Consider the following 25,213-nt stretch of genomic DNA (forward strand, 5'->3'; position numbering starts at 1 on the left):
TGGAAGATTCTCTGTAAGGTAAACAGATTATATTATGTAATGTCTATCCTCCAAATGTATATTCCCACTCCTTTTTTATGCATTTGGTTCAAATTTTGGTGGATTATTCACATACTTTCGCTTGTATGTGGAGATTTTAACTTGGTTCATGACTCAGACCTTAATCGAGTCTCACCAAAATTAATGTTTAATTCTAACTACAAAGTTAACCCCTTTTTTTGTAAACTGCTAGGTTTGGTTGAAATTTGGCACATCATATACCCTATGGAAAGGATATACACTCACATTTCAAGAATCCATATTAGATTATCTTTGTTAATAGAAAACTGATTTTCCAAAATTAGTCTAGGGATTATAGGACCAATAAAGATCTCAGATCATGCCATGGTTTAGTGTGACTTGGAGGGATTTACCAACCCTTTAAAGAGAGGTAGATAGCGTTTTCCTACTTATTTCTATTATGATTTCGTTTTTAAAAAGTTTTACACAACAAATGTGGGATGAATATACAGAGCTAAATGCTATGCCTGCTTCCTCTCCAATACTATTTTAGCAAAGTTGATTTGCATGGAGAAATCATTTCCTACATAGTGAGGAAGAGGAAAGAAATATGAAATTAGATTTTAAGATTGGAAGTTAGATTGCAATTGGATATAATTGAGTTGTCTACGATTCCTTTAGGGCAAACCGTGATCAATTTTTGTCCACTCATGCATCCTTGAATACCTTACTTCATCAGAGGGCAAAAAAGCAGTTACTTTATTATAAGTATAATTTTTTTCTAATGGGAAATAAGACTGGGAGAATGCTTGCTAATCTTATACTAAATTGGGCGGGGTCTAAATTTATAACTTTTATGCAGCAATCTTCCAGTCCGATTGTTAATGCTAACACAGGCATTTGTGCAATTTTTCATCTTTATTACACCAGCCTATACACAAAAGAATCCTGTTCTCCATTGGCTATTTTCACATATTTACAAACAGTTCACTTAACTAAACTTTCAATAGCACACTTAACAAAGCTCAATGTGCCCATAATGCCAATCGAATTACAACACATTATTCAGAAGGACCTGCTAGTTAAGGCCCCTGGCCCAGATGAAATACCAGTAGAAATTTATAGATTTCTAGAGGGGCGAATTTATTTTTCTTTGGGGGCAATGTTTGAGGCTTTTGTGCTATAAAGAGGACATGTAGAGGAGGGGAATAAGGCAACTATAATAGTTCTCCCTAAAATAGTTAGAGATACCTTAATTCTCCCAGGACAAGCAGGATGGTAGTCCTCACATGTGGATGACATCATCAGGATGGAGCCCAATCACGGAACACTTTTGTCAAAGTTTCTAGAACTTTGATTGGCACACTGAGCATGCCCAGCATGCCACCAACCCTGCATCCAGCAGGGGTCCCCCTTCAGTCTCTTTTTTTTCCTCGCAGCAGTAGCCTCACAGATCTTGGAACTCTGTGGGAATTTCTCACAAAACTTTCCCCCATCGACCACCGATACCCGTTGACAATGGTAAGTTTACCTCGTCCCTCACAGTCTGTTCCCAGTGGTACTTTTTCATTGGTGCCCGATGGCCACCGACTGCGCGCTGCCCATATTTTAAAAAAATTATGGCAACTGAGTTCTGTAAATGCCCCGAGTGACCGAGGACAATGTCCATTACGGACCCTCATGACGTGTGTGTTTTATGTTTAGGCCCAGCTCACGACGTCCAACAGTGCACTAACTGTGCCCAAATGACACCAAAAGGCCACAGGGCCCGCTTGGAAAATATGGAGCTTCTCTTTAAGCGAGTATCTCCATCTACTCCAGCCAAAACAACACTGAGTCGCAAGTCCTCATAGACTCCGTCGCCATTGACGTCTCACAGACATCAAGTCATCGAAGACTTTCTTTCACCATCCTCTGTATGTTCGAAGGCATCGATGACGTCTTCTTTTGTGCCGGAAAAGATCCGGACGGAGCATCAAGAGAAGCACCGTCACCGCCACTGACGTGACATATCCACCGATGCCTCCACCAGTAAGCCATCGGCATTGACGGAACCACTGAAGAAGAAATCCAGAGGAGAAGGAGCTCCATCCCCTTCTGGACCCGGGACACTGAGGCGTTCCGCACCGGTGCTGGGAGCCAAGACTTCACTAATACACGTGGACCCTCCGGCAACGCCTTCTGAGTCTCCACCCCCAATAGCTGTGCCACCAATGCCAGCTTCTAGGGCAGAATTGGACCGGATAGTCCAAGAGGCAATTCTTTAGGCACTTCGAGGGTTCCAGTCTCCACTGGCACCGGCGCCCATGCCAGCACCTGATCCGATGCCTACCATGCTGGCTCCACTCCTTGACCGTCTCGATGTCCTGATCAGTGCCTTGCCATTGGCACCCCCAAGACCACCAAAACAGATGCCGATTCCTTTATCCTCAGATGAGGAACAGGATTTACCGATGCCGGAGCCTGTTCCAGGACCATCGGGTCTACTGCCACCCCAACGTCCATCAAAAGCACCGATGCCATTGGTTCCTCCATCCTTTCCATCAGTGCCACCTCCAGATCTGGCTGGATTTGGACCAATACCTCCATCTAAGCACCCTCAAGGTGCTGGAGATGCACCTTATGATCCCTGGGGTGATGATTCTTCCGACATTCAAGACTCGGATGAAATCCTATCGGAGCCTTCACCCCCAGAAGAACGCCGCCACTCCCCTCCTGAAGATCTTACATTTGCCAACTTCATCAAGGAGATGTCTGAAACCATCCCCTTTAAGTTACAGACGGAGGAGGATGCCAGACACAAAATGCTGGAGGTGTTGCAATTTGTCGATGCCCCTAAAGAGGTTATGGCAGTTCCAATTCATGAGGTACTCCTTGATCTGCTACAGTGCAACTGGGAACACCCAGACACAGTTCCACCAGTAAATAGAAAAACTGATGCCACCTACTTAGTCCAGTCAACTCCGGGGTTTCAAAAAAGCCAACTTCCTCACCAATCTGTTGTTGTTGAGTCTGCTCAGAAAAAGTTCAAAATATTTTGATCTCATACTTCTGCCCCTCCAGCTAAAGAACAAAAATTCTTGGACGCCTTTGGACGAAGAGTCTTCCATGGCTCTATGCTGATGGCTCGGATAACAGCTTATCAGCTTTATATGACTCAATATTCCAGGAATATTTGGAAAAAAGTCCAGGAATTCTCAGACTCTTCCAGATGAGTATCAAGAAGGCCTTAACTCCATTCTTCAGAGAGGACTCTATGCTGGAAAGCATAAAGTAAGGGCAGCATGTGATGTTTTTGACACTGCCTCCAGAGTATCAGCAGCAGGTTTAAGAGCCAGGCGTTGGGCATGACTCAAATCATCTGACCTACAGCAGGAGGTCCAAGAGAGGCTATCAGACCTTCCATGTACCAGGGATAATTTGTTTGACGACAAAATTCAGGAGACAGTTACACAATTAAAAAACCATCATGACACCTTGCGTCAGCTCTCCTCTCTTTCCTCGGAATTTCCAGCTACAATCTAGAGGTCTTTTAAACAGGATCCTAGGAAATGTTCCTATAAACCACGTCAGTACTATCCTCCTCCGTCCCGTGCTCGGCAGACTAGACCTCCCAGAGAGGACAACTTCAACAACCCAGGGCTCCAAAAGCCCAACCAGCAATGCAGTCTGGTCCAGCATCGGGGTTTTGACTCCTTTCTACAGAGCAGAAGCCAGCCTCCAATTTCCATAACCATTCCCGTAGGAGGCCGCTTGTGCCTTTTCCACAGCATATGGCGCACCATTACTACAGACCAATGGGTCCTATCTGTGGTCAACCAAGGTTACCGTCTAAATTTTCTCACCCCACCACCGAACACTCCTCCTTGTCCGGCTGTAGTTTCAGTCAATCACTCTCCGCTTCTCGAGACAGAGCTCTTGATTCTTCTGCACTCCAACACCGTGGAACCAGTTCCTCGACTGCAGTGGGGTCAGAGGTTCTACTCTCAATATTTTTTAATACCAAAAAAATCAGGAGGCATTCGTCCTATACTAGACCTATGTGCCCTAAACAAGCATCTCTGCAGAGAAAGGTTCAGAATGGTAACCCTGGGCACCATGCTTCCTCTCCTACAACGGGGAGATTGGCTCTGCTCTCTAGACGGAGGAGGCTTATGCACACATTGCCATATACCCTCCTCATCGGAAATATCTCAGGTTCGTAGTAGGCCACAATCATTACCAGTACTAGGTGCTACCTTTCGGACTAGCGTCAGCACCCCGAGTATTCACAAAATGCCTCGCAGTCATCGCAGCTCATCTCCAACAGAACTACGTTCACGTTTATCCATATCTAGATGATTGGCTCATCAGAGGCCCGTCCCGGCAGGAAGTGTTCCACTCCCTCCGTTTCACCATCAGCCTACTATAATCCTTAGGATTCCTAGTCAATTACCCTAACTCACATCTGTCTCCTTCACGCACCCTTTCGTTCATAGGAGCAGATCTATACACTATCCAGGCCAAAGTGTTCCTCCCAATCGATCGAGCACGTTCATTATCAACCTTGGCAAAAGCAGTGCAGACTTGTCAAACAACCACAGCTCGTCATCTGCTAACCCTCTTGGGTCACTTGGCGACTGCAGTCCACATTACCCCAATGGCTCAACTAGCCATTGTCCATGTCACCAACCAGCTTCGTCTCTCACTAGCTTGGTGGATAAGGGAGTCCAATCTTCAGATAGGACTACCCTTCCAATCTCCAGAACCTCAAATTACTCTAACAGATGCATCCAATCTGGGTTGGGGAGCCCATGTCAACAACCTCCAAACCCAGGGAACCTGGTCCAAACAGGAAGCAAAGCAGCAGATACATTTCCTGGAGCTTCGAGCAATTCGATATGCCCTGTTTGCTTTTCGGGATTGCCTCTTCAACAAGGTAATCTTAATTCAAATAGACAACCAGGTAGTGATGTGGTACTTCAACAAGAAAGGGGGCACGGGCTCCTTCCTCCTAATCCAGGAGGCTGCACAAATATGGGCCTGGGCTCTCTCCCACTCCATGCTACTAAGAGCAACATACCTGGCAGGCGTGGACAATGTGATAGCAGAGAATCTCAGCCGGACTTTTCATCCCCACAAATGGTCTCTGAACCCCACTGTAGCAAACAAAATTTTTCACCAGTGGGGCCACCCACACATAGACCTCTTTCAATCAGTTTACAACCGCAAAGTGGACAACTTCTGCTCTCTACACTGCAGTCACAACACGCCACCATGAGACGCCTTTGCCCACTCATGGGCAACAGAGCTCCTATATGCCTACCCTCCACTTCCACTCATAAGCAAGACTTTCGTGAAGTTATGGCAGGACAGGGGCACAATAATCCTGATAGCCCCTCACTGGCTGCGTCAGGTTTGGTTTCCCATTCTCTGTGACCTCTCAGTCCAGCAACCAAGTCACCTGGGCACGGATCCAACCTTGATAACGCAGAACAACGGATTGTTGCATCATCTGAAATACAAACACTCAGTTCTGCTTATTAGCTGCCTTACAGACTTTTAAAAATAAACATACTACCTATTGCTTACTAGCTGCCTTATTGACTGACTATTTAAAAATACAGTCTAACTTGTTTATTCACTGCCTTACTGACTATTAAAAGCACAAACACACAAACACACTAAATAATATTCCCAAATAGTTAACTTTGCCCCAAGCAAAAACGTACTGATTCCTTTCAGCCACCAGCAAGGTGATCCTCTCCTCTCAGTGCTCCCTATGCAGCCAAACATCTTTCTGGCTTTTATTGTCGCTTTACCTGTTTGGCCTCCTTAAGATCATCAGATACAATTACCTCCAGATCCCGTTCTTCCTTTGTGTTTAAAAGAATTTCACCTCCTTTGGATTTTTGTACCCTAAATACATTACTCTACATTTTTTAGCATTAAATCTTAGCTGCCAGACCTTAGACCAATCCTCGAGCTTCACTAGAACCCTCCTAATGTTTTCCACTCCTTCCTGGTTGTTCACATTGTTACAGATTATAGTATCATCAGCAAAAAGACAAACCTTTCCCGGTACACATACCTTCAGGCTGTTCTCAGGCAAAACCAAACTTAACCAGATAACTCTGAATATCCAGATATCCAGTTATCCAGATAACTTGGCTCTTCTCTTCCTCACTCCCCCATCACCACGGATCATCCCCAGAACACCCCCGATTTATCCGGCTACATTTTATCCGGGTAATAACTTATCCCAGTAAAATTTAGCCAGTTCGAAGGGATGGATATTAAAATCTCAGGATTTGTCCAGGTAACAAACGTTTTCATGGACCTTGACGCACACACTTGGCATATGGGGACAAGTACTGTGCTTCTTAGATCTGGAAAGAGAAGCCATCTCTTTCATGTCTCCAATATATGGTAATTCTCCTGCTTAATTAGAACTTACCTTTCCACCGGCTTTTAAGGAATGGTGAGACAAGAGGTAGATTTGCCTTGCTCAGCTATGGGATGAAAAGGTTTCTGCCACATTTGCCTTACTGTGCGATGAATATGACCTTCCTGCAAGTGACCAAGCTTATTAACTACAACTTAAGAGAGGCACTAGCTGGTCAATTCAACTTGTCTGCAACACTTTGCCCTCTGAATAGAATGCAAACATATCTGAGTGATCCTGATGCTCAAGTCAAGGGTATCTCTGCTATGTATTGGTGTATATTACTGGGTAAATTTAAGGTTGAAACTTCCCATAGATTGATAGATAAGTGAACCGTGATCTCAGTACCTCCCTAGATACTTGAGCCTGGAAAGGTATATGGATTGCAGTGCATCATTGCTCAATATGTCAAAAGCATGTAGAGTTGATGGTCAAATTACGGCACAGGAAGTACTATACTCCCACTTATTTTGCAGCACTTTTTTTCCCTGTATAAGTCCAGAGTTTTTGCAAGGTTGCAGGGGGATTGAATCTTATCTGCACATGTGGTGGCAATGTCCAGGAGTGTGGAGGTTCTGGCTCAGTGTGACTCAAGAGATTGCTAATATCCTAAATTTCCCAGTGCACATTTTTCCGCTGACCAGTCTGCTGGGAAGATGGGTAGGGTCGGAGATTCCAGTTCAGTTCAGAGGACTAGTTGGTCAACTGTTATTAGCCGTCTGTCTTACAGTAGCCACATTCTGCAAACAAAATCCATGTTTAGATTACTGGAAATCTCAAGTCCATGAGATAACCAATATAGAAAGGTTAAGATACACCCTGAAAACTAAAGAAGTTAAATGCAACTGTGTATGGAATCTGTATTATCAATATTAAAAGTCTTTGCATGTCGATTTTATCGTGATATACCTTTTCCTTGTGCTTAAGTTCATGACTGAGTTGTTCTTGTAATGATGCTAGGTGGGCCTGTTGGGAGACTGTTCTCTTTTTATGTATGCCTTTAAAATATATAAATAGTTAACTTTTTTTTTTTTTTTTTTTTAATCTGGACAAACCTCTCTGAATATTGACCTCAAGTTGTTTGCTCATAACTTAGGGCCTGAATTTCAAAAGCATTTACTTGTTTAAAATGGGTTTTACACATGTAAATAAATGCACGTTTGAAATTTGCTACAATATATGCCATTGGATTGTCCATAGGATTTACCTGATTAAGTGCACTTTACGCGGGTAAATGGTTTTGAAAATTGCTACAATAGCAGTTACATTTACACGAGTAAATCCTTTTAAAAACGGTTCCCTGTATGAGTACAGGGTAGATTTTTTTTTCATCTTGGTACTATTGTAGAACTAACTAAGCAGGAGAAATGTTATCTTACTGTAGATATTTTATTATCTATTTTGTGTGTATGAAAGACATATAGGGGCGGATTTTCAGAGCCCTGCTCGCGTAAATCCGCCCAAAACCGGGCGGATTTACGCGAGCAGGGCCCTGCGCGCCGGGAAGCCTATTTTACATAGGCCTCCCGGCGCGCGCAGAGCCCCGGGACTCGCGTAAGTCCCGGGGTTCTCCGAGGGGGGCGTGTCGGGGCGTGTCGGGGGGCGGGCCCGGTCGTCGCGGCGTTCCGGGGGCGTGTCGGCAGCGTTTTGGGGGCGGGTACGGGGGCGTGGCTACGGCCCGGGGGCGTGGCCGCGCCCTCCGTACCCGCCCCTAGGTCGCGGCCCGGCGCGCAGCAGGCCCGCTGGCGCGCGGGGATTTACGTCTCCCTCCGGGAGGCGTAAATCCCCCGACAAAGGTAAGGGGGGGGTGTAGACAGGGCCGGGTGGGTGGGTTAGGTAGGGGAAGGGAGGGTAAGGTGAGGGGAGGGCAAAGGAAAGTTCCCTCCGAGGCCGCTCCGATTTCGGAGCGGCCTTGGAGGGAACGGGGGGAGTCGGCGCGCGCAGGCTATACAAAATCGATAGCCTTGCGCGCGCCGATCCAGGATTTTAGTGGATACGCGCGGCTCCGCGCGTATCTACTAAAATCCAGCGTACTTTTGCTTGAGTCTGATGCGCAAGCAAAAGTAGGCTGATCACGCTTCTTTTAAAATCTACCCCACAGTCTTCAAAACCATGAGAAAACCATGTTAAAGATTTGTGACATGTCTTTGGTGTTGGAAGTCATTTTCTGTAATTGCCAAGCCTGCAAAAAAAGGCAAGGGGATAATTATCCAGAAGCTTCACAAGAGGGCAGTGCTGAGTGATCAGAGATGGCATCCTGTGTGGGCGTGATGCAACAGCAGTTCAGCAGTACCAAATCGCTGTGTTTTGCTTTTAGAAATATTTCATATACGTCTTGAACTAAGGTCTGCTTGGTATCCCAAGCTCAGTGTGAGAGAAGATCCAGGGGATGGAGATCATATAATGTCTGTAATGGCTGCATTGTTAGATGTAGTTAGCATTTACCTATTTGATTAACCTTCTGCTGGAAGTGTATTTATTTATTGATGTACATTTTTTATGTTGCCTATTCTGTACAGGCAGTGTACAGTCTGAATACTTGCATACATAGAGCCTAGCTTTGTTACGGACATAAACATTGAATGCTTTGCCACATAAAGGCCTATTTCCTGGGTGCATTCACAAATGTTTCTGGTCATGTGAAAAAATATGAAATATGCAGAAATAAACCACACACTGCACAAAGAATACCTCCCTAGTTCTTGCAATTAGGAGAAAGTCAACCTATACCATTGGTGCATCTAAAAAAATCACAACACGAACAGTGCCTCTTCAGCAGTGTGAATGATTAAAGGGACTGAAAGGCAATTGTACTGCAAAGGCTGCCTTAGATATGTAACCTCAACCCAGTGTGCATGTCCTGCACGGATGGGGCCATAAAAGAATTTATAAGTTCTTTGGGGCTGGGACCCTGGCTAGCTCTTCTTTGTGCCCCTTTCTCCAGGGTGTGGATTCTTTTGGTTGTGGGGAAAGATTTTATTTCAGGGTGCACTGCAGGAGTGACTTCCTCCTTATTGATCTCTTCACTGTGTGCTATGTGCCAAAAACTACACAGGACACTCTGGGTTAGTGTCCAAAATAAAGCTTTACTGTTCAGAAGTTAGGTGAATAATGGCACAATAAATCTGACTCCAGCACTACAGTCTCTCCCTCTCTGGTTATAGTCTCTTTCTGTGCAGGAATCTTTTAATCAGGCAAGGGATGCATCCATCCTCTTGGATTAGGAAAAGTGGAGGTCCCAGTGGGCAGGGTAACCCTAAGATGATTGGAGAAACCCCTTCCAAAGGTGGCCAAAATCCTGTCCATGCATGAGAATCAATCCTCTCTCTCCCCAGGGTGAAGACACCGGATGGGTGTCCTCAAAGATGTAGATAATCTCTTACTCACAGTTAGTAGATCTTCAGGATCTTTATCCTTGATCTCTTCCCTGTTCTTTTCCTGTGGGGGATCCCAGTTGGGTGGGATCCAATGTCCAAACAAAAGCTTGGACTGTTTCTCCACTCCAGGCAGGAAGGAGGGCAAAAATCTTCCTGCTGGGCAATTAACCAAAAGTCTTTCTTGTCCTCAAAAAATACTAACCCCAGAATTGTTCCTTACCATGGGTCACCACCTCGGAAGGCAGGTTTCCCTATTCCTGGGCGTCCCAAACACAGGGTTCCCCATTCCCTGAGTCCAAGAAAGGCCCAGGTGACCAGCAAGCCTCCTACCGCGTAGATGTCCCAAATTCCAAAATATTTCCAGGACAACCACTCTGCACCTTGGGAGAAGAGAACAGCAGTGGAGCCCTCAACCCGCCCCGAAAGATCCCAGGCAGGATGGAGCCCAAGTCCCAGGGAGGCCAAAAATATAACGGAGGCAGAAATCTACAACCTTCCCCCAGACCTGCAACTTATACTGTCCCCCTCCCCCCTCCCCCCTCCTGCGCTCTCTGTAGAAAGCTACTTTATAACCTCACAGGAGGGGGAATGGCCATCCCAGCACCCTCAATGGGAGGGGGCAGTACTGCATGGATCCATCCCTAAAGTATCTATTTCACTAACTGCACTAGTGCATATCCCAGGGCTTAATGGAAACCAAACATGGCTCTCAGTTACAGATAGAACTGGCTTTATAAATTTCAGCAATTTTCAGTGATAATATCTGTCCACACATCTTGAGTCTTTGTTACAGGAATAGACATTTGGTCAGGTATTTTTCCCATATTTGATCATGGAAGGCCTTGACTGCAACCCAGTCAGCAGTAAAATCCAGCAGACGTCTACTGAGAATAAAGGCCCCTGCTATATCTCACAGCCAGGATTTTTGTTAATTTCTGTTTTTGGAATGAAAGCCTTGGTTATGAGTTCTGCCAACAATATCAGTGCCTTTGTCTCTGACTGTGGCCATCCAAGTCCAGTTGCAAGCAGTTATCTCACAGGAGAGCGTGCTGCTACAGAATCCATCGCTCAGTTGATTCAAAATGGTCTAGAGAGTCATCTTCACAGAGAGGGACCAAGTGTAACAATTTGCTTCAACAGGAAAAAGCTCTTTAGTGATTTAGGCAGTGAACTCTGTGGTTGCTCTGAACAGGTAAATGTAGCACCAGTGGGAAGATTTGTAAACTTATTTTGTTTTCTTGCTGCTTTTTTCCTCCCCCTTTTTTTTTTTTGTTCTTTTTCTGTTTTGTAATCAATAACTCTGTCCTTCTTTTCTTGCAGATGAGCTCACAGTGCCTGCACTTTATCCCAGTAACCCTGAAGTGTGGGCGCCGTACCCTCTGTACCCAGCGGAGTTAGCACCTGCTCTACCTCCTGCTTTCACCTATCCTGCTTCACTGCATGCCCAGGTAATTGAATCCAATCAGACACAATTTGACCCACTCTCCCACCAGCGCCCCCCCCCCCCCCCTTTCATACCTGGTTCCACAGTGCGCACCATACGACTAACAGCTGCCCTCTGGCTAACAGACCCACCTTCCCCCAAAGAGATTAATGAGGTCACCTAAATCCAACTGACACATCCTGCTGGAGGTTTTAAGGACAGTCTTATAGCAATAAGCACACACTGCCTGAGACACTGGAAACACTCTCTTCCTTAACAACTTCACCTTCATTTGTACAGCAGCCAAATGCGTCTTGTGTGCAATATCCAGGGGATTTACAGCATAAACTATACTGTATATTAAACCCAGACCTATAACATTATATAGTGCACTTAGTTGTGTCTGTTCATTGGGTAAAGATATGGGATCTCTGTGGAGAAGCCATACTCGAGCATGGCATTTGGAAAGATTACTTGCTGTTCCTCACTTGTTAAAGGATTTCTATTGTTTATGGCCACAAATTATTCTCCTGGCAGACCCATTTAACAAAGAAATCATGGACTGAGCTAGCAAATTTCACAGATACTGGCTGTGAAATGCCATAGAATATTAAGAGAACACAATAATGTATGATCTGTGCATACAGTAACAGTGGGAAGATGCTCAGGATACATGTTTGAGACCAGCCCTTTATAAAAATGGGGCCTATGAGTTTTAGCTGAATGGCAAAATGAGCTTACTGATAATTTAAACATCCATTTTTAAAAGATATGCTGTAGGAATGGTAGATGCCATAGAAAGTGTAAAAGACAGCAAGAAGAAGAAGGAACAAAGTACCTTAACATTTTGAAATTCATACAGTATGTACTATAAAGGAATCGATTCTAAGGCACTGGAGCTGTTTTACACTTCACCAACTCATCAGTGCAAGCAACAAAGCAGCACAGAAACAAATATTATGAAATCCATCTTGCTGTTATTCTATCCCTCAATCCCTCCATACACAAACCTGCATGAAAAATATTCCTGGCACTACTTGCTGCCCATAAATATAAAGTGAAGAAAATAATATGGGAATAAAATAATGGTCACTCCTCACCTTGATACTAATCTGTGCACTATTGTTGGGATATCAGCATTTCATCTAGTTGTACTATTCTACAGGTTATTCAGACTAGCTCTGTAAAGGGCTTAATTGTCAGAGCTGTGAAATTATTCCTAATGAATATGCACAAGATATTGTGTGTACTGCCTCCATTACAGGCAAATATATCTCCCGCCTATTTGTTGGGGCTCTCCTGAAGGTTTGCATCTCTCCAGGATTATAGTTTCACTCGTCTGGTGTAACCCTTTGTGAAATAGATACCTGGTAGTTTGACTAGCAGTAGCCTGAGGCCATGGGGAGTGCTTTTGATACAAAGTTGAAATAACAGCTTGAAGACTATGTAGAATCAGCAAAATTTTGTTCATGCCTAACTTCAGTTTTCTTCCTGTGATGGCAGGTAAGGAGCAGAAGGCCCCTCTAGTCTGTCTGGTTCTTTACTTGTATAAACTCCAGTTTCCTTTCCCCTAAACTGTGAACTCTGGCATAGGGAGGTAGCTTTCCTTAATGTGGGGCTATCCTTACTTGTCTGCTTTCTTTGGTCATTAAACTATCTCAGTAAGGGGCTTATTTACTAAAGGGTTTCTCCTATTTTGTGTCTATGGGGAAAATGCATAGTTAATAGGGCCCTAAGTATGCTAATAAAAGGGTATCATTTTATACTTCTCCATTACCTTAATAGTCTCAAAAGCATGCATCTAAACATTTTTTTATCGTTATAAAAGGTTTTGTCACTACCCAATTATTTTGTTTTTAATTATGATTATTTATACAGGCAAACCTAGCTAGCTAAGTTCCAAGATATGTAATTTGAAAACTGAATTAAATTTTCAAGGACAGGTAACTGTAAAATCATGTTTTGTTGTACTCCCTCTGGAACTGGAGCTGTTATATATGACCTTCCATAATGCTTCTGTATAAGGCGAGGTTATACATACAAGCTGCGTGTGAGAAAGTTGTGCAATGCATTTCCTGTATTTAATATTGTTTAGTTTAAGAAAATATCACTCACTGCAGGAGCTGTAACAAAGGAGTCGCAGAGCACCCTGATCAGCTCAGGGATCACTCATAGAAACCCGGAATGTGTGCTGGCCTGATGTGGAGGATCTGAGTTCCACTCCTAGCTTAGGCATCCAGTCTCCGTGTTGGCCGGGTCTGGGAATGCTGAGAAGGCTGTGCTTACAACCCCTGCGTGGGAGGGAGTCGTTCCACAGTGGACATGGGACTCAAGAAATTGCAGGTTCTGGCATGGAGCCCCAGTTTATAGTCCCCTGCTGAGGATTGTTGCTGAGTTGAGCGGTGATATAAAATAGGGAAAACAACCCCCAGCTAGGTGCTCATGGCACAACTGCAAAATCCATCTAGACTTCCAGTTCTCCTTACCTAATGCAAGGCAGAAGATCCCTAACAGTCAGGGCCCTCTGTATTTGTCCTCTGCTTCTTTGGGCTTCCAGTTTAATCAGAACTGTCCTCTCCTGAGCCTTCATTCAGAACTAACCAGAGTTTTTTCCCCTTATTTTCGTATCCCCTTCCTCACACAAGCTAACCATCATAACCACCAGAGACATTGCTAGATACTTACAAGATCAGGGGCACAGGCCCATACGTCCTTCCTCCCCATCCCAACATTTTGATAGTTAAAATAAAGAATCACAATCTCCTCTCTTAAAATTCATCATTCATGTTTTTATGTAAACCATTTAAAACAGAATGACCTAAGAGTTAGGGGCTGAAAATCAGGGAAACCCAGGGTTTGAATCCCACTCCCCCCACTGGCATATCTTGTGACTTTGGTCAAGTCCCATTGCCTCAGGTACCCATTTAAATTGTAAGCTCTTTAACACAGGGACTTATTGTACCTGAATTCTAAAACCGTAAAGGCTGGCTAAAAATGTCAAAATTAAATTAAATATTAATTTAAAAAGATAAGGTTGTTTCACTTACATTTAATGTGATGGGTGGGTGGACCTGCCTGTTCCTGATCTTCCATTCTAAATCAAATGATGAAATGCTGTCCCATATCAGGTTTGTTCTTCTGCCACTTTCTCCCTCTCACTTCTTATCTGCTCATTTTCCACTCCAGCGCCCCCCTCCCCCCCCCATGCACTCTCACTATCCAGTCCCCCTCATTTGCTATCTCATACACCCTGCCCCTTCCTCACTCTCACCCCTTTTTTGCACTCCTCTTGCTCACTCCTGTGCTCTTACCCCTGTGCTCCTCATCTCACCCTTGCAGCTCCCCTTACTCTGATCCCCCAGCCACTTTGCCTACTCTTCCCCAATTCATTACTTGCTCCCCAGCCTCAATTTGCACTCTCTTCCCATTCTCTGTCTCCCCTTCCTGCTTCTTCCCTCCCTGCTCCCCCTTTGTTCCTGCTCTCCTGTGTGACCCTCCTTGTAACGCACCAGACCGTAAGATCCACCTCTCCACTGGCAGGAGGAAAGCACAGTCAGTGCTGTATACTTGCTTCCCCTTCTGCCGGTTGTACTATGAAATATGGCAGCACAGGACTACAGGGCTCTCATGACTCAGATTTCATAATAGAGCCAGCAGAAGTGCAAGCAGGCAATTGCAGATAAGAAGCACTGCAGTTGGTCGGTTGCTTCCCTCCTGCCGGTAGGAGGGCTGTTGTGCTAGGAAGGTGGTGGCAGGCTTAGCTCAAAATCTGCTTTGGCTGTTTCCTAGATGTTTCAACAGTTAGCACCTCATTTTCCCCCTGTTGTACAGTGTTGGGCCTCTTGATGTGGGCTGTTCCCTTCCTGGAGCCTTGTCAGATATCTAGCCACAGGATATGAAACAGAAAAATCTTATAGGTTTTTTTCATAACATAAAAGGTAACAGGCTCTCTTCACTTTCATTAACTTGAACATAACCATGTAACAGGAGGTTCAGAGTACTCAGTCAATCCAGTCTGAGTCAGAATATTCTAATAGTTTTCACATATATTACAAATACTACCAATAGATTCAGCAGGGTTGCTTCACAGATGCTCCTCATCCCAGAAGGCACAGCACAACTTTCAGCCTTCAAATCTTCAGGAGCACTGGAATATCCCCAGTGATCCTTTATGAACTCCTAAACACCAAACCAAGTCTTCCAGGGTGGGGTTACAGGGCTGTCTGGCTGGAGCAAATATGCAAGCCTTCTCAGCTTACTTGGCTGCAAATAACAAACCCACCTTGTGGCTCATGGGTACAGCATAGGCCTTCCAACAGGGCAAACACAAGGTCTGGTTCTTTTTTTCCCCTTACAAGTCTAAATTAAGTGAAATACAAACAGCAGCAGCTGAGACCCAGGGCACTGATGAGCAGACTCAGCACATGCTCCCCATATGCCTGGAGCTAACAATACCCCTGGTAGCCACAGTTCTTGGAGCTCAGCTAATATGGGCGCTAAGTCTAGCCACCAAGTGTCACCATTGATAGATAGCTGAGACACCTTCCTATCAGGGGCTATGAATGCTACCTCCACAGCACCCCAGGCCAGACTAGGGAACAGGAGCCTGGCTCAGAAGTTAAACCCAAGTTTCCCCCATGGTAGTGAGTAGCACTGTCACTGAGCCACAAGACCAGCTGTCCCATGCTTTCTTGAATTATGGTAATGATCATTGGGAGGTAGTTCCATGCATCCACCACATTTGGTTTAAATACATACTTTCATATACTGTGTTACTCTTGAGTCTACCCTTTTTCTAGTTTCATGCTCTTCAATAGGGACTCTTAATACTCTGAGGATAAGCAGAATAGTAGTCCTTACACTTGGGTGACATCATCAGATTGAGCCTCAACACGGAAAACTTATGTCTTTGACTTGGCACACTGAGCATACCCAGCATGCCCTATACCACGTTTCTCTTCAGTCTGTCTTTTTCCACTGAGCTGTAAGCATCGAAGTTGTCCAAAAGGCTTTTTGGTCTTTTAGACAACTTTTTTTTCTTGCTTTCTGCAGGTTTTTTCTTTGGAGTGTTCGATGCTGGATCCCTCTAGCTGCTTCCCCGTAATGTTCCTCGTCAGAGTTTTTGACGGTTCTGGTAAGTTTCCTTTCGTGCCCCCACGGTGGCAGTGCTTCAGTGCCTGCTGGTCATAGACACCTGCCGCCATCGATTTTCATTTTCTGGCCCTTTTATTTCATCCCGTCATGGCCATCTCCAGTTTTCTGTGATGCTCCCAGTGCCCGAGGACCATATACATTACAGATCCCCATGAGAGATGTGTCCTCTGCCTGGGGGCATTGCATAACATCCCAGTTGCCATTTATGTGCACAAATGGTTCTGAAGGGATGTCGTCTTTGGCTCGACAAGATGGCACAGCTCTTTGGGTTGAAGAAGACCAAGCCATCAGCATCGGTGGCATCAGCATTGATGGACCTTGGAACCGCACTGATTGTCACTGTGCTATCGACATAGGCAGGACCATCAATTCCATCGGTGCTATCTGTGAATTGGAGCACCAGAGACCAACCACCGTCTATCTCCTCCAGGCTGAGGATGTCAGGTTCCTCGACATCAGCCTCGGCACCGGAGAAGGACCGAGCCAAGCATTGAGGGAAGCCGAAGAAGCATCAGTGCCAGTCCCCATCGATACATGTTGCCGGGCACAGGCATGCACCAGCTCATGCTGGCACTGTGTTTGTGGATCCTTAGGTGCTGTGAAGGTGACCACGCCCACGGGGAGGAGCCCCATGAGGAGCCACAGCACTGGGCTAGACTTGTACTACACAAACACAAGAGTTCTTTTATTAAACAGCTTGAATAGAACCACCAGAGGTGGCAGTAATGAGGCAGTCTCGTAGTTGCGGTCTCAGGGACCTCGGCAGAGGGAGCCCTTCTCTCCTAGATGACGTCAGGAGGTTCCACAGCAGGTCTCCCAGCGAGGAGATACTGTGGATGAGATAGACTGAGAATTAAATTACTCACTAGGTGTTTGCTGTTGATATGCGATTCCACCAGGTCGTTGTAGAAGGTACAGGCACCGAGGCAGGGAGAGCAGGCCCTCAAGGAGTGAATACCTGTTCCCTGTAAGGCTCCTGAAATAAAGCAGAGGGCCCCCAAGGAGCGGGTACTCAGGTTAGCATATACCCCGAAGGGCAGAGAGAGAGAGCTTCCTGCGACAAGAATGCTTGGATGGCATGACGTCAGCATGAGGGAATGCCCTCAAGGTTCACGCCAAGGGTGGTACAAAGACGTGGGCTGCATGTGCGTGCACACCCTAGTAGGTACCTGGGAGGCTGCACCATAGCAGTTCCGGGGACGCCAGAGAGGTCGGCTTGTAGACGCAGCGGTAGCCATCTTGCCCAGGTAAGTGGGAGGAGCCATGAATAAGGTGAGACAAATGGGGCGAAGCCGTCGAGGACCGACAGACGCAACACTTTGATGTCCCTAAAGTGACCCCGTGACGAGAAGCGCCAGTCCTCCATCAGTGCCAGGGGTCCGCGACAGTCTCCACTAGTCCTGATGCCAGTCACTGATCTGCCTCGTGGGTCCAAAAAGGATCTGGCCTTGCCTGCAGAGCACTGGTCCAGTGCTACCGACGGCACCGGAGCCAGTACTGTCCATTCTTGAACCTCTGTTGGAGAAGCTCAATACGTTCATCGGTGCATTACCGACCCAGCTGGCGTTGGTTCCAGGGACAACATCGGTGACTGGTGGGGCACTGATGCCTCCCTCTACCGATATGGTGGTCGTTGCCGGCTCCTCCTCTGAGGAAGCTTCACCTAGGCCAGCAGAGATGCCAAGACCTGTAGCCCCCCATCCAGCTTTGCCGGTGCCTGCATCTCTGGATGAAGGCCAAGCCCCTAGGGCCCCATCCGCTATGGCTTGCAGTGAAGATTAGGGTCCCTAAAGAGATGTTAACTTGGTGTCTTCCTCCGATGGCTCTGAGGGTCTCCCTTCAGACCATTCTTCTCCAGAAGAGTGAAGGAAGTCTCTGCCTGAGGACTTAACCTTTGCAGGGTTTGTGAAGGAGATGGCAGAAGCCATCCCATTTCAGTTACTGAAGGAGGAGGATGCCAGGCACAAAATGCTTGAGATCCTCCAGTTTATGGAGCCTCCCAAGGAGATCCTGGCTGTCCTAGTCCTTAAGGAGCTTCTGCTGAGGATAACGAAACACCCCCTCACAGTGCCTCCCATTAACAAGAAGGCTGAAGGAGTCTACCTCAGCCAGAAGGCTGCCTGATTTGATAAGCATCAGCTTCTTCACCAGTCGGTGGTGATCAAATCTGCTCTCAAGAGAGCCAAGGGTTCTTAGATCCATTTCTCGGCCCCCCCAGGGAAGGACCACAGAGCGATAGATGCTCTTGGGAGGGAAAGTGTTTCAGGGGGCCATGCTCACTGTCCACATTTTTTCCTATAAGCTCTACATGAGCCAGTACTCGCAGAACATCAGGAAGCAGGTGCAGAAGGTGGCCAAGCAGCTGCCTCAACAGTAACAGGACACCCTCATGTTGCTGGTGCATAAGGATCTGGAATGCAGGAAGAAGAGGTCTGAGCCACCTATGATGTTTTCAAGATGGCATCAAGAGGCTCCGCAGTGGGAATCATGCCCATAGAATGGCATGGTTGCGGGCCTCGGTTCTCTGACCAGAGGTACAGGAATGACTCGCCAATGTGCCGTGTACTGGGGAGAATCTCTTCGGAGATAGGGTGAGGGATGTGGTGGCCCAGCTCCAGAACCACTATGAAACCCTCCAACAACTCTCTGCTAGCATTCCAGACCCGTCTTTCTTTTCTAGGAAGTTGGCAAGAACAGGATAGAGGAAGCCTTTCACCAGAGGAAGTACTATCTTCTGCCCCATCGCTCCTGTCAACACCATCAGGGCTACTGCAGCTGTCCCAGGCAGCAGAAATACCCCAAGACCTAGCCTATACCTCAGTCATTTCCAGGGATGGGGTTTTGATTGGGTTGTAGGGAGCATAGGCCAGTCACCCATACCCAGGACGTTGGACCCTCTAGTTAGAGGCAGGCTGCGGTTCTTCACGAACGAGTGGCCCAGTATAACCTCAGACCAGTGGGCTCTTTCCATTGTCCGTCAAGGGTACCAATTGAATCGATTGGGTGTCCTGCCAAATTGCCTCCGTGTCCATTTTGGGGCCAGTAGCACATCAGGAGGTACTGCTAGCGGAGCTCTCCTCCCTCATAATGGACAAAGCAGTCGACCTGTCCCACCAGGACAAAAAGGGCAAGGATTCTACTCCAGGTACTTCCTGATTCCAAAGAGAACAGAAAGGATCTCCTATCCTAGACCTAAGGGCCTTGAACAAGTTTCTAAAAAGAGAAAAGTTCAAGATGGTTTCCCTGCGCACCTAGATCCCCCTTTTACAGAAAAGGAACTGGCTATGCTCCCTTGATCTAAAGTAGTGGTTCTCAACCTTTTTCCCCATTGTGACACATCTAACAGACCCCTCTGCCCACCCACCCCTAGGTTTGTATTTCTAATGTAGTCATCCTAACTTCATAATAGGCAACCAGATAAATTAGTAAATTGATTATTCCTTAGGTGCACCAATCAAATAACTTACCTAAATGAGTACTATTCAATGCAACTGCTGTGGAGCCTTTATATTGAGGGTAATCATATGGAAACTTAAGGCTTGCCCCTTTTGTTCAAAACTCTCTACCTTGGAAAAGGAGCTGGATGACTTTAAAGCTGAATTAGCTTCAATAAAGAGAGTCTCAGCCACGGTACATTATTCAGGAAATAATTTCCACTTACCACTGAATAACCAAAACTCAAGAAAAAAAGAGATTTACCGTGGGCTCAGGTAGGATAAGACCTGTAACCCACAGACACCCATTATTGAAAGCTGTGCAACCCACAACTCTATCCCACCACTCACACAGGCCATTAAGGAACTTTAAAAGTATTTCAGTGGGCTCTGGTAGAATAAGACCTGTGTTCCGTAGACACACACTGTATCAAGTGCAACAAGTACAAAATGCCTTCTCTGTATTAAATTCTGAAGAAGTCCTTGAGAAAAAGATTGAAATGTTATCGGAAAAGAGAGAAAAAACCCAATGCATACAGAAATTCCAAATCAGAAACCAAAGGAAAAAGCTCACAGTGATGGATGATTCTGTCATCAAAGGCATTAATATCTTCCCTTGCACAAATGCAAAGAGAAAAGTGGATAACAAACCTCAACTAAATAGGTCACAAAAGGAGTCCAGGAACAGCAGTAACCTGAGCAAAGAAAGCTGGAAAGCTATGAGCACAAATGCTCGTAGTTTGGGTAATAAAATCCCAGAGCTGCAAGCCCTAATGGTGGAGGCGGACTTGGACATTGTTGCTGTCACGGAAACATGGTTTACGGAATATCATGACTGGGATACGGCAATACCAGGCTATAACTTGTTAAGGAAGGACAGAGAGGATAGGAAAGGGGGAGGAGTGGCTCTATATGTCAGAAACAATATCCAAGCATCTGAGCTGCAAGGAAGATGGGGCAAAGAAGAAGCACTATGGGCAGACTTAAAAAAAGATGGGGCATCCATTTTTATTGGAGTGGTTTACAGGCCTCCAAACCAAAAGGAAGAGCTGGACAGAGATCTGATTGAAGACATCCACAGGATAGCAAAGAAAGGAGAAGTGGTGATCGTTGGAGACTTTAATATGCCAGATGTAGACTGGAGAATCCCATCTGCAGAATCTAAAAATAGTAGAGAAATAGTAGATGCCCTGCAAGTAGCTTTATTCAAACAAATGGTAATGGAACCCACGAGAGAAGGAGCTATACTCGACTTAGTGCTCACTAATGGAGATAATGTCTCAGACGTCCAGGTGGGTGCCCACCTCAGCACCAGTGATCATCAAACGGTATGGTTTAATATCACAAAAAGGACACGGAAAAGAAGCACAAAAACCCAAGTTTTGATGTTCAAAAACACAGACTTTGATGAAATGGGGAAGTACCTGGAGGAAGAACTAAAAGGCTGGGAAAACGAGAGAGATGTGGATCAACAGTGGACCAATCTAAAAGGAGCAATCACCAAGGCAACTAATCTATATGTTAGAAAAGTAAAGAAAAGCAAAAGAAAAATGAAACCTATCTGGTTCTCAAAGGAGGTGGCTGACAAAATAAAGGCTAAAAGAACAGCATTCAAGAAATATAAAAGATCCCAAAAGGAGGAACACAAAGAAGAATATCTGGTAGAACTGAGGGAGACAAAGAAATTAATCAAGATGGCAAAAAGTCAAGCGGAAGAGAGGATTGCCAAAGAGGTAAAGAGTGGTAACAAAACATTTTTCAGATATATCAGTGAAAAGAGAAAAGTTCAAATGGTATAGTGAAATTGAAAGGTGGAAAGGATCAATGCGTGGAGAGAGACGAAGAAATGGCAGAAATATTAAATGAATACTTCAGTTCTGTGTTCACTAAAGAGGACCCTGGAGAAGGACCGACACTAGTTAACAAGAAACTGGAGGGGAATGGAGTAGATGTAACTCCATTTACAGTAGAAAATGTATGGGAAGAGCTGGTGAAACTGAAAGTGGACAAAGCCATGGGGCCTGATGAAGTTCATCCCAGAATACTGAGGGAGCTCAGAGATGTGCTGGCAGGTCCGCTGTGTGACCTATTCAATAGATCCCTAGAAACGGGAGTGGTGCCGAATGATTGGAGGAGAGCGGTGGTGGTCCCGCTTCACAAGAGTGGGAACAGAGAAGAGGCTGGTAACTACAGACCGGTTAGCCTCACTTCAGTGGTGGGAAAAGTAATGGAGTCACTGTTGAAAGAGAGAATAGTGAACTATCTACAGTCGGGAGAATTGCTGGACAAGAGGCAGCATGGATTCACCATTGGAAGATCCTGTCAGACAAATCTGATTGACTTTTTTGACTGGGTAACCAAGGAATTGGATCGAGGAAGAGCACTCGATGTCATCTACTTGGATTTCAGCAAAGCTTTTGACACTGTCCCGCACAGGAGACTGGTGAATAAAATGAGAAGCTTAGGAGTGAGTGCCGAGGTGGTGGCCTGGATTGCAAACTGGTTGACGGACAGAAGACAATGTGTGATGGTAAATGGAACTCTCTCTGAAGAGAGAGCGGTTTTAAGCGGGTGTACCGCAGGGATCGGTGTTGGGACCGGTCCTTTTCAATATCTTTGTGAGCGACATTGCGGAAGGGATAGAAGGTAAGGTATGTCTTTTTGCGGATGACACTAAGATCTGCAACAGAGTGGACACGCCGGAAGGAGTGGAGAGAATGAGACGGGATTTAAGGAAGATGGAAGAGTGGTCGAAGACATGGCAGCTGACATTCAATGCCAAGAAGTGCAAAGTCATGCATATGGGGAGTGGAAATCCGAATGAACTGTATTCGATGGGGGGAGAAAGGCTGATGTGCACGGAGCAGGAGAGAGACCTTGGGGTGATGGTGTCTAATGATCTGAAGTCGGCGAAACAATGTGACAAGGCGATAGCTAAAGCCAGAAGAATGCTGGGCTGCATAGAGAGAGGAATATCGAGTAAGAAAAGGGAAGTGATTATCCCCTTGTACAGGTCCTTGGTGAGACCTCACCTGGAGTATTGTGTTCAGTTCTGGAGACCGTATCTCCGAAGAGACAGAGACAAGATGGAGGCGGTCCAGAGAAGGGTGACCAAAAAGGTGGAAGGTCTTCATCAAATGACTTATGAGGAGAGATTGAAGAATCTAAATATGTACACCCTGGAGGAAAGGAGGAGCAGAGGTGATATGATACAGACTTTCAGATACTTGAAAGGTTTTAATGATCCAATGACAACGACAAACCTTTTCCATAGGAAAAAAATCAGCAGAACCAGGGGTCACGATTTGAAGCTCCAGGGAGGAAGATTCAGAACCAATGTCAGGAAGTATTTCTTCACGGAGAGGGTGGTGGATGCCTGGAATGCCCTTCCGAAGGAAGTGGTGAAGACCAGAACTGTGAAGGACTTCAAAGGGGCGTGGGATAAACACTGTGGATCCATAAAATCAAGAGGCCGTCAATAAAGAGTGGGTGGCTCGCCAGAATGACGGCTACTGCCTGGAGATAATACCCTTATTCAATAAACATACACATGGTTACTGTGACTCCAACATCACTCTAAGCTACAACAGCAAGAGGAAATGTGGAAAAAAGGATTCGCACTCACAAAGTGGGGAGTAGCTGGCTTGTTACGGCGGTTACTACCCCAAACCAAATAAGCCTGATACTTCACTTTCAATGCATATCCAGCATAGCTCTCTGCTTCAACGGTAGGGGAGAAGAAAAACTGATACTTCACGCATAGCTCTCTGCTTCAACGGCAGGGGAGAAGAAAAACTGATACTTCACGCATATCCAGCATAGCTCTCTGCTTCAACGGCAGGGGAGAAGAAAAAAGGATTCGCACTCACAAAGCGGGGAGTAGCTGGCTTGTTACGGCGGTTACTACCCCAAACCAAATAAGCCTGATACTTCACTTTCAATGCATATCCTGCTTCAACCGCAGGGGAGAAGAAAAACTGATACTTCACGCATATCCAGCATAGCTCTCTGCTTCAACGGCAGGGGAGAAGAAAAACTGATACTACACGCATATCCAGCATAGCTCCCTGCTTCAACGGCAGGGGAGAAGAAAAACAACCAATAAGGGCTGAATAACACAGTCTGGGTAAAACAAATAAACATGGGTGTAGCTTGCTTATTGCGGCGGTTACTACCCCTACTACCCCTAACTAATCAAGCTTGATATTTCACTTGGTTGCAGCTCCATCACTGCTCTCTACATTAATGGTGGGGGTGGAAGAGAAATAGAACCAAAGAGCTAAGAGAAACAGATAAGTATGAGAAAAAATTGTGAAGCTTGCTGGGCAGACTGGATGGGCCGTTTGGTCTTCTTCTGCCGTCATTTCTATGTTTCTATGTTTCTATGTGACACACTGCTCATTACAATTTACAGCGGAAATAAAAAATAAAGGTCCAGTATTATTTTTATTGTTAAGAATGACACAAGGAAAATATACGTATTCTATCTGAACAGAAATTGCAAAACAGTAAACATCCCACACCAAAACAGCACCATTTTCCAGCACTTAACAGTAACCACCTTACCTAAGAAAAGGCAACACTGAAAATATTACACCAGGCCTTAAGACACCAATACATCTCCTTTAGGAAAATGGACCAAGTCAGGCTGCTATAGAGCCCTACACAGAAACTACACGCCAGCAGAGAACCTCACCTGAATCACACGTGCTGACCATCACCTAACAAAGACTCTCATTCACATGCTTACAAACATGCTCTCTCTCTCTTTCTCTCATTTACACACAGGCTCTCAATCACATACTCACATGCTCCCTCACCTAAACCAGCTCTCAATCACACACAGACACACATGCTCTCTCTTTCTCTCACTTTCACACATGCTGTCAATCACATACTCACATGCTCCCTTACCTAAACCAGCTCTCAATCACACACATACTCTCTTTCACATGTACAGGCTCTCAATCATTCACATACATGCTATTTCACTCACACACACACACACACACACACACACAGGATCTCAAACATACATGCTTGCTCATTCACTCACTCTCCCCCCTCCCCCAAACTAGCAGCAGCAGCAGCCTCTCCACTTCTAACCCTAAAGGCAGCATCAACCTACTTCATTTTCAGCCCTCGTGGAGTAAGGAGTCACATCGGCCACTGGGATTGGCGACATTCTTCGTTTTTCTCCAAGCTCATTCCTCAGGCTGCGCCTTTCTTTTCTTCAGGCCAACCCTGCCTGTACTAGCAGGGTCTCTTCTTCCCGCGCACGCACCCGCTGCTCACCACTTCCTCTTCAGGGCCGCGGGGGGGGGGGGGGGCAGGAAAAAGAGAGCATGCCGGTGCCGCTGACTCCAGCTGTCCTGTCGCGTTTCGCCCGGGCTTTCAGCGT

The 25,213-nt window shown here is 45.8% G+C and overlaps 1 protein-coding gene across 8 annotated transcripts in view; it reads left to right on the forward strand.

Annotated features, from left to right (window-relative positions):
• RBPMS (RNA binding protein, mRNA processing factor) overlaps positions 1–25,213 on the forward strand; it is a 589,352-nt gene that overhangs the window by 451,311 nt on the left and 112,828 nt on the right. For 4 of the 8 annotated variants that reach the window (XR_003856668.1, XM_029601486.1, XM_029601497.1 and 1 more), the window contains exon 6: positions 11,122–11,249. The exons of the other annotated variants lie outside the window; for them this stretch is intronic. Coding sequence is in view for 3 of the 4 variants with exons in the window: in XM_029601486.1 (XP_029457346.1) it covers positions 11,122–11,249 (128 nt within the window). In the remaining variant the exon portion in view is untranslated. The remainder of the gene's footprint in view (positions 1–11,121; positions 11,250–25,213) is intronic. 8 annotated transcript variants of the gene reach the window in all.

This window comes from Rhinatrema bivittatum, chromosome 1 (genome assembly GCF_901001135.1).
Source record: "Rhinatrema bivittatum chromosome 1, aRhiBiv1.1, whole genome shotgun sequence".
NCBI lineage: Eukaryota > Metazoa > Chordata > Amphibia > Gymnophiona > Rhinatrematidae > Rhinatrema > Rhinatrema bivittatum.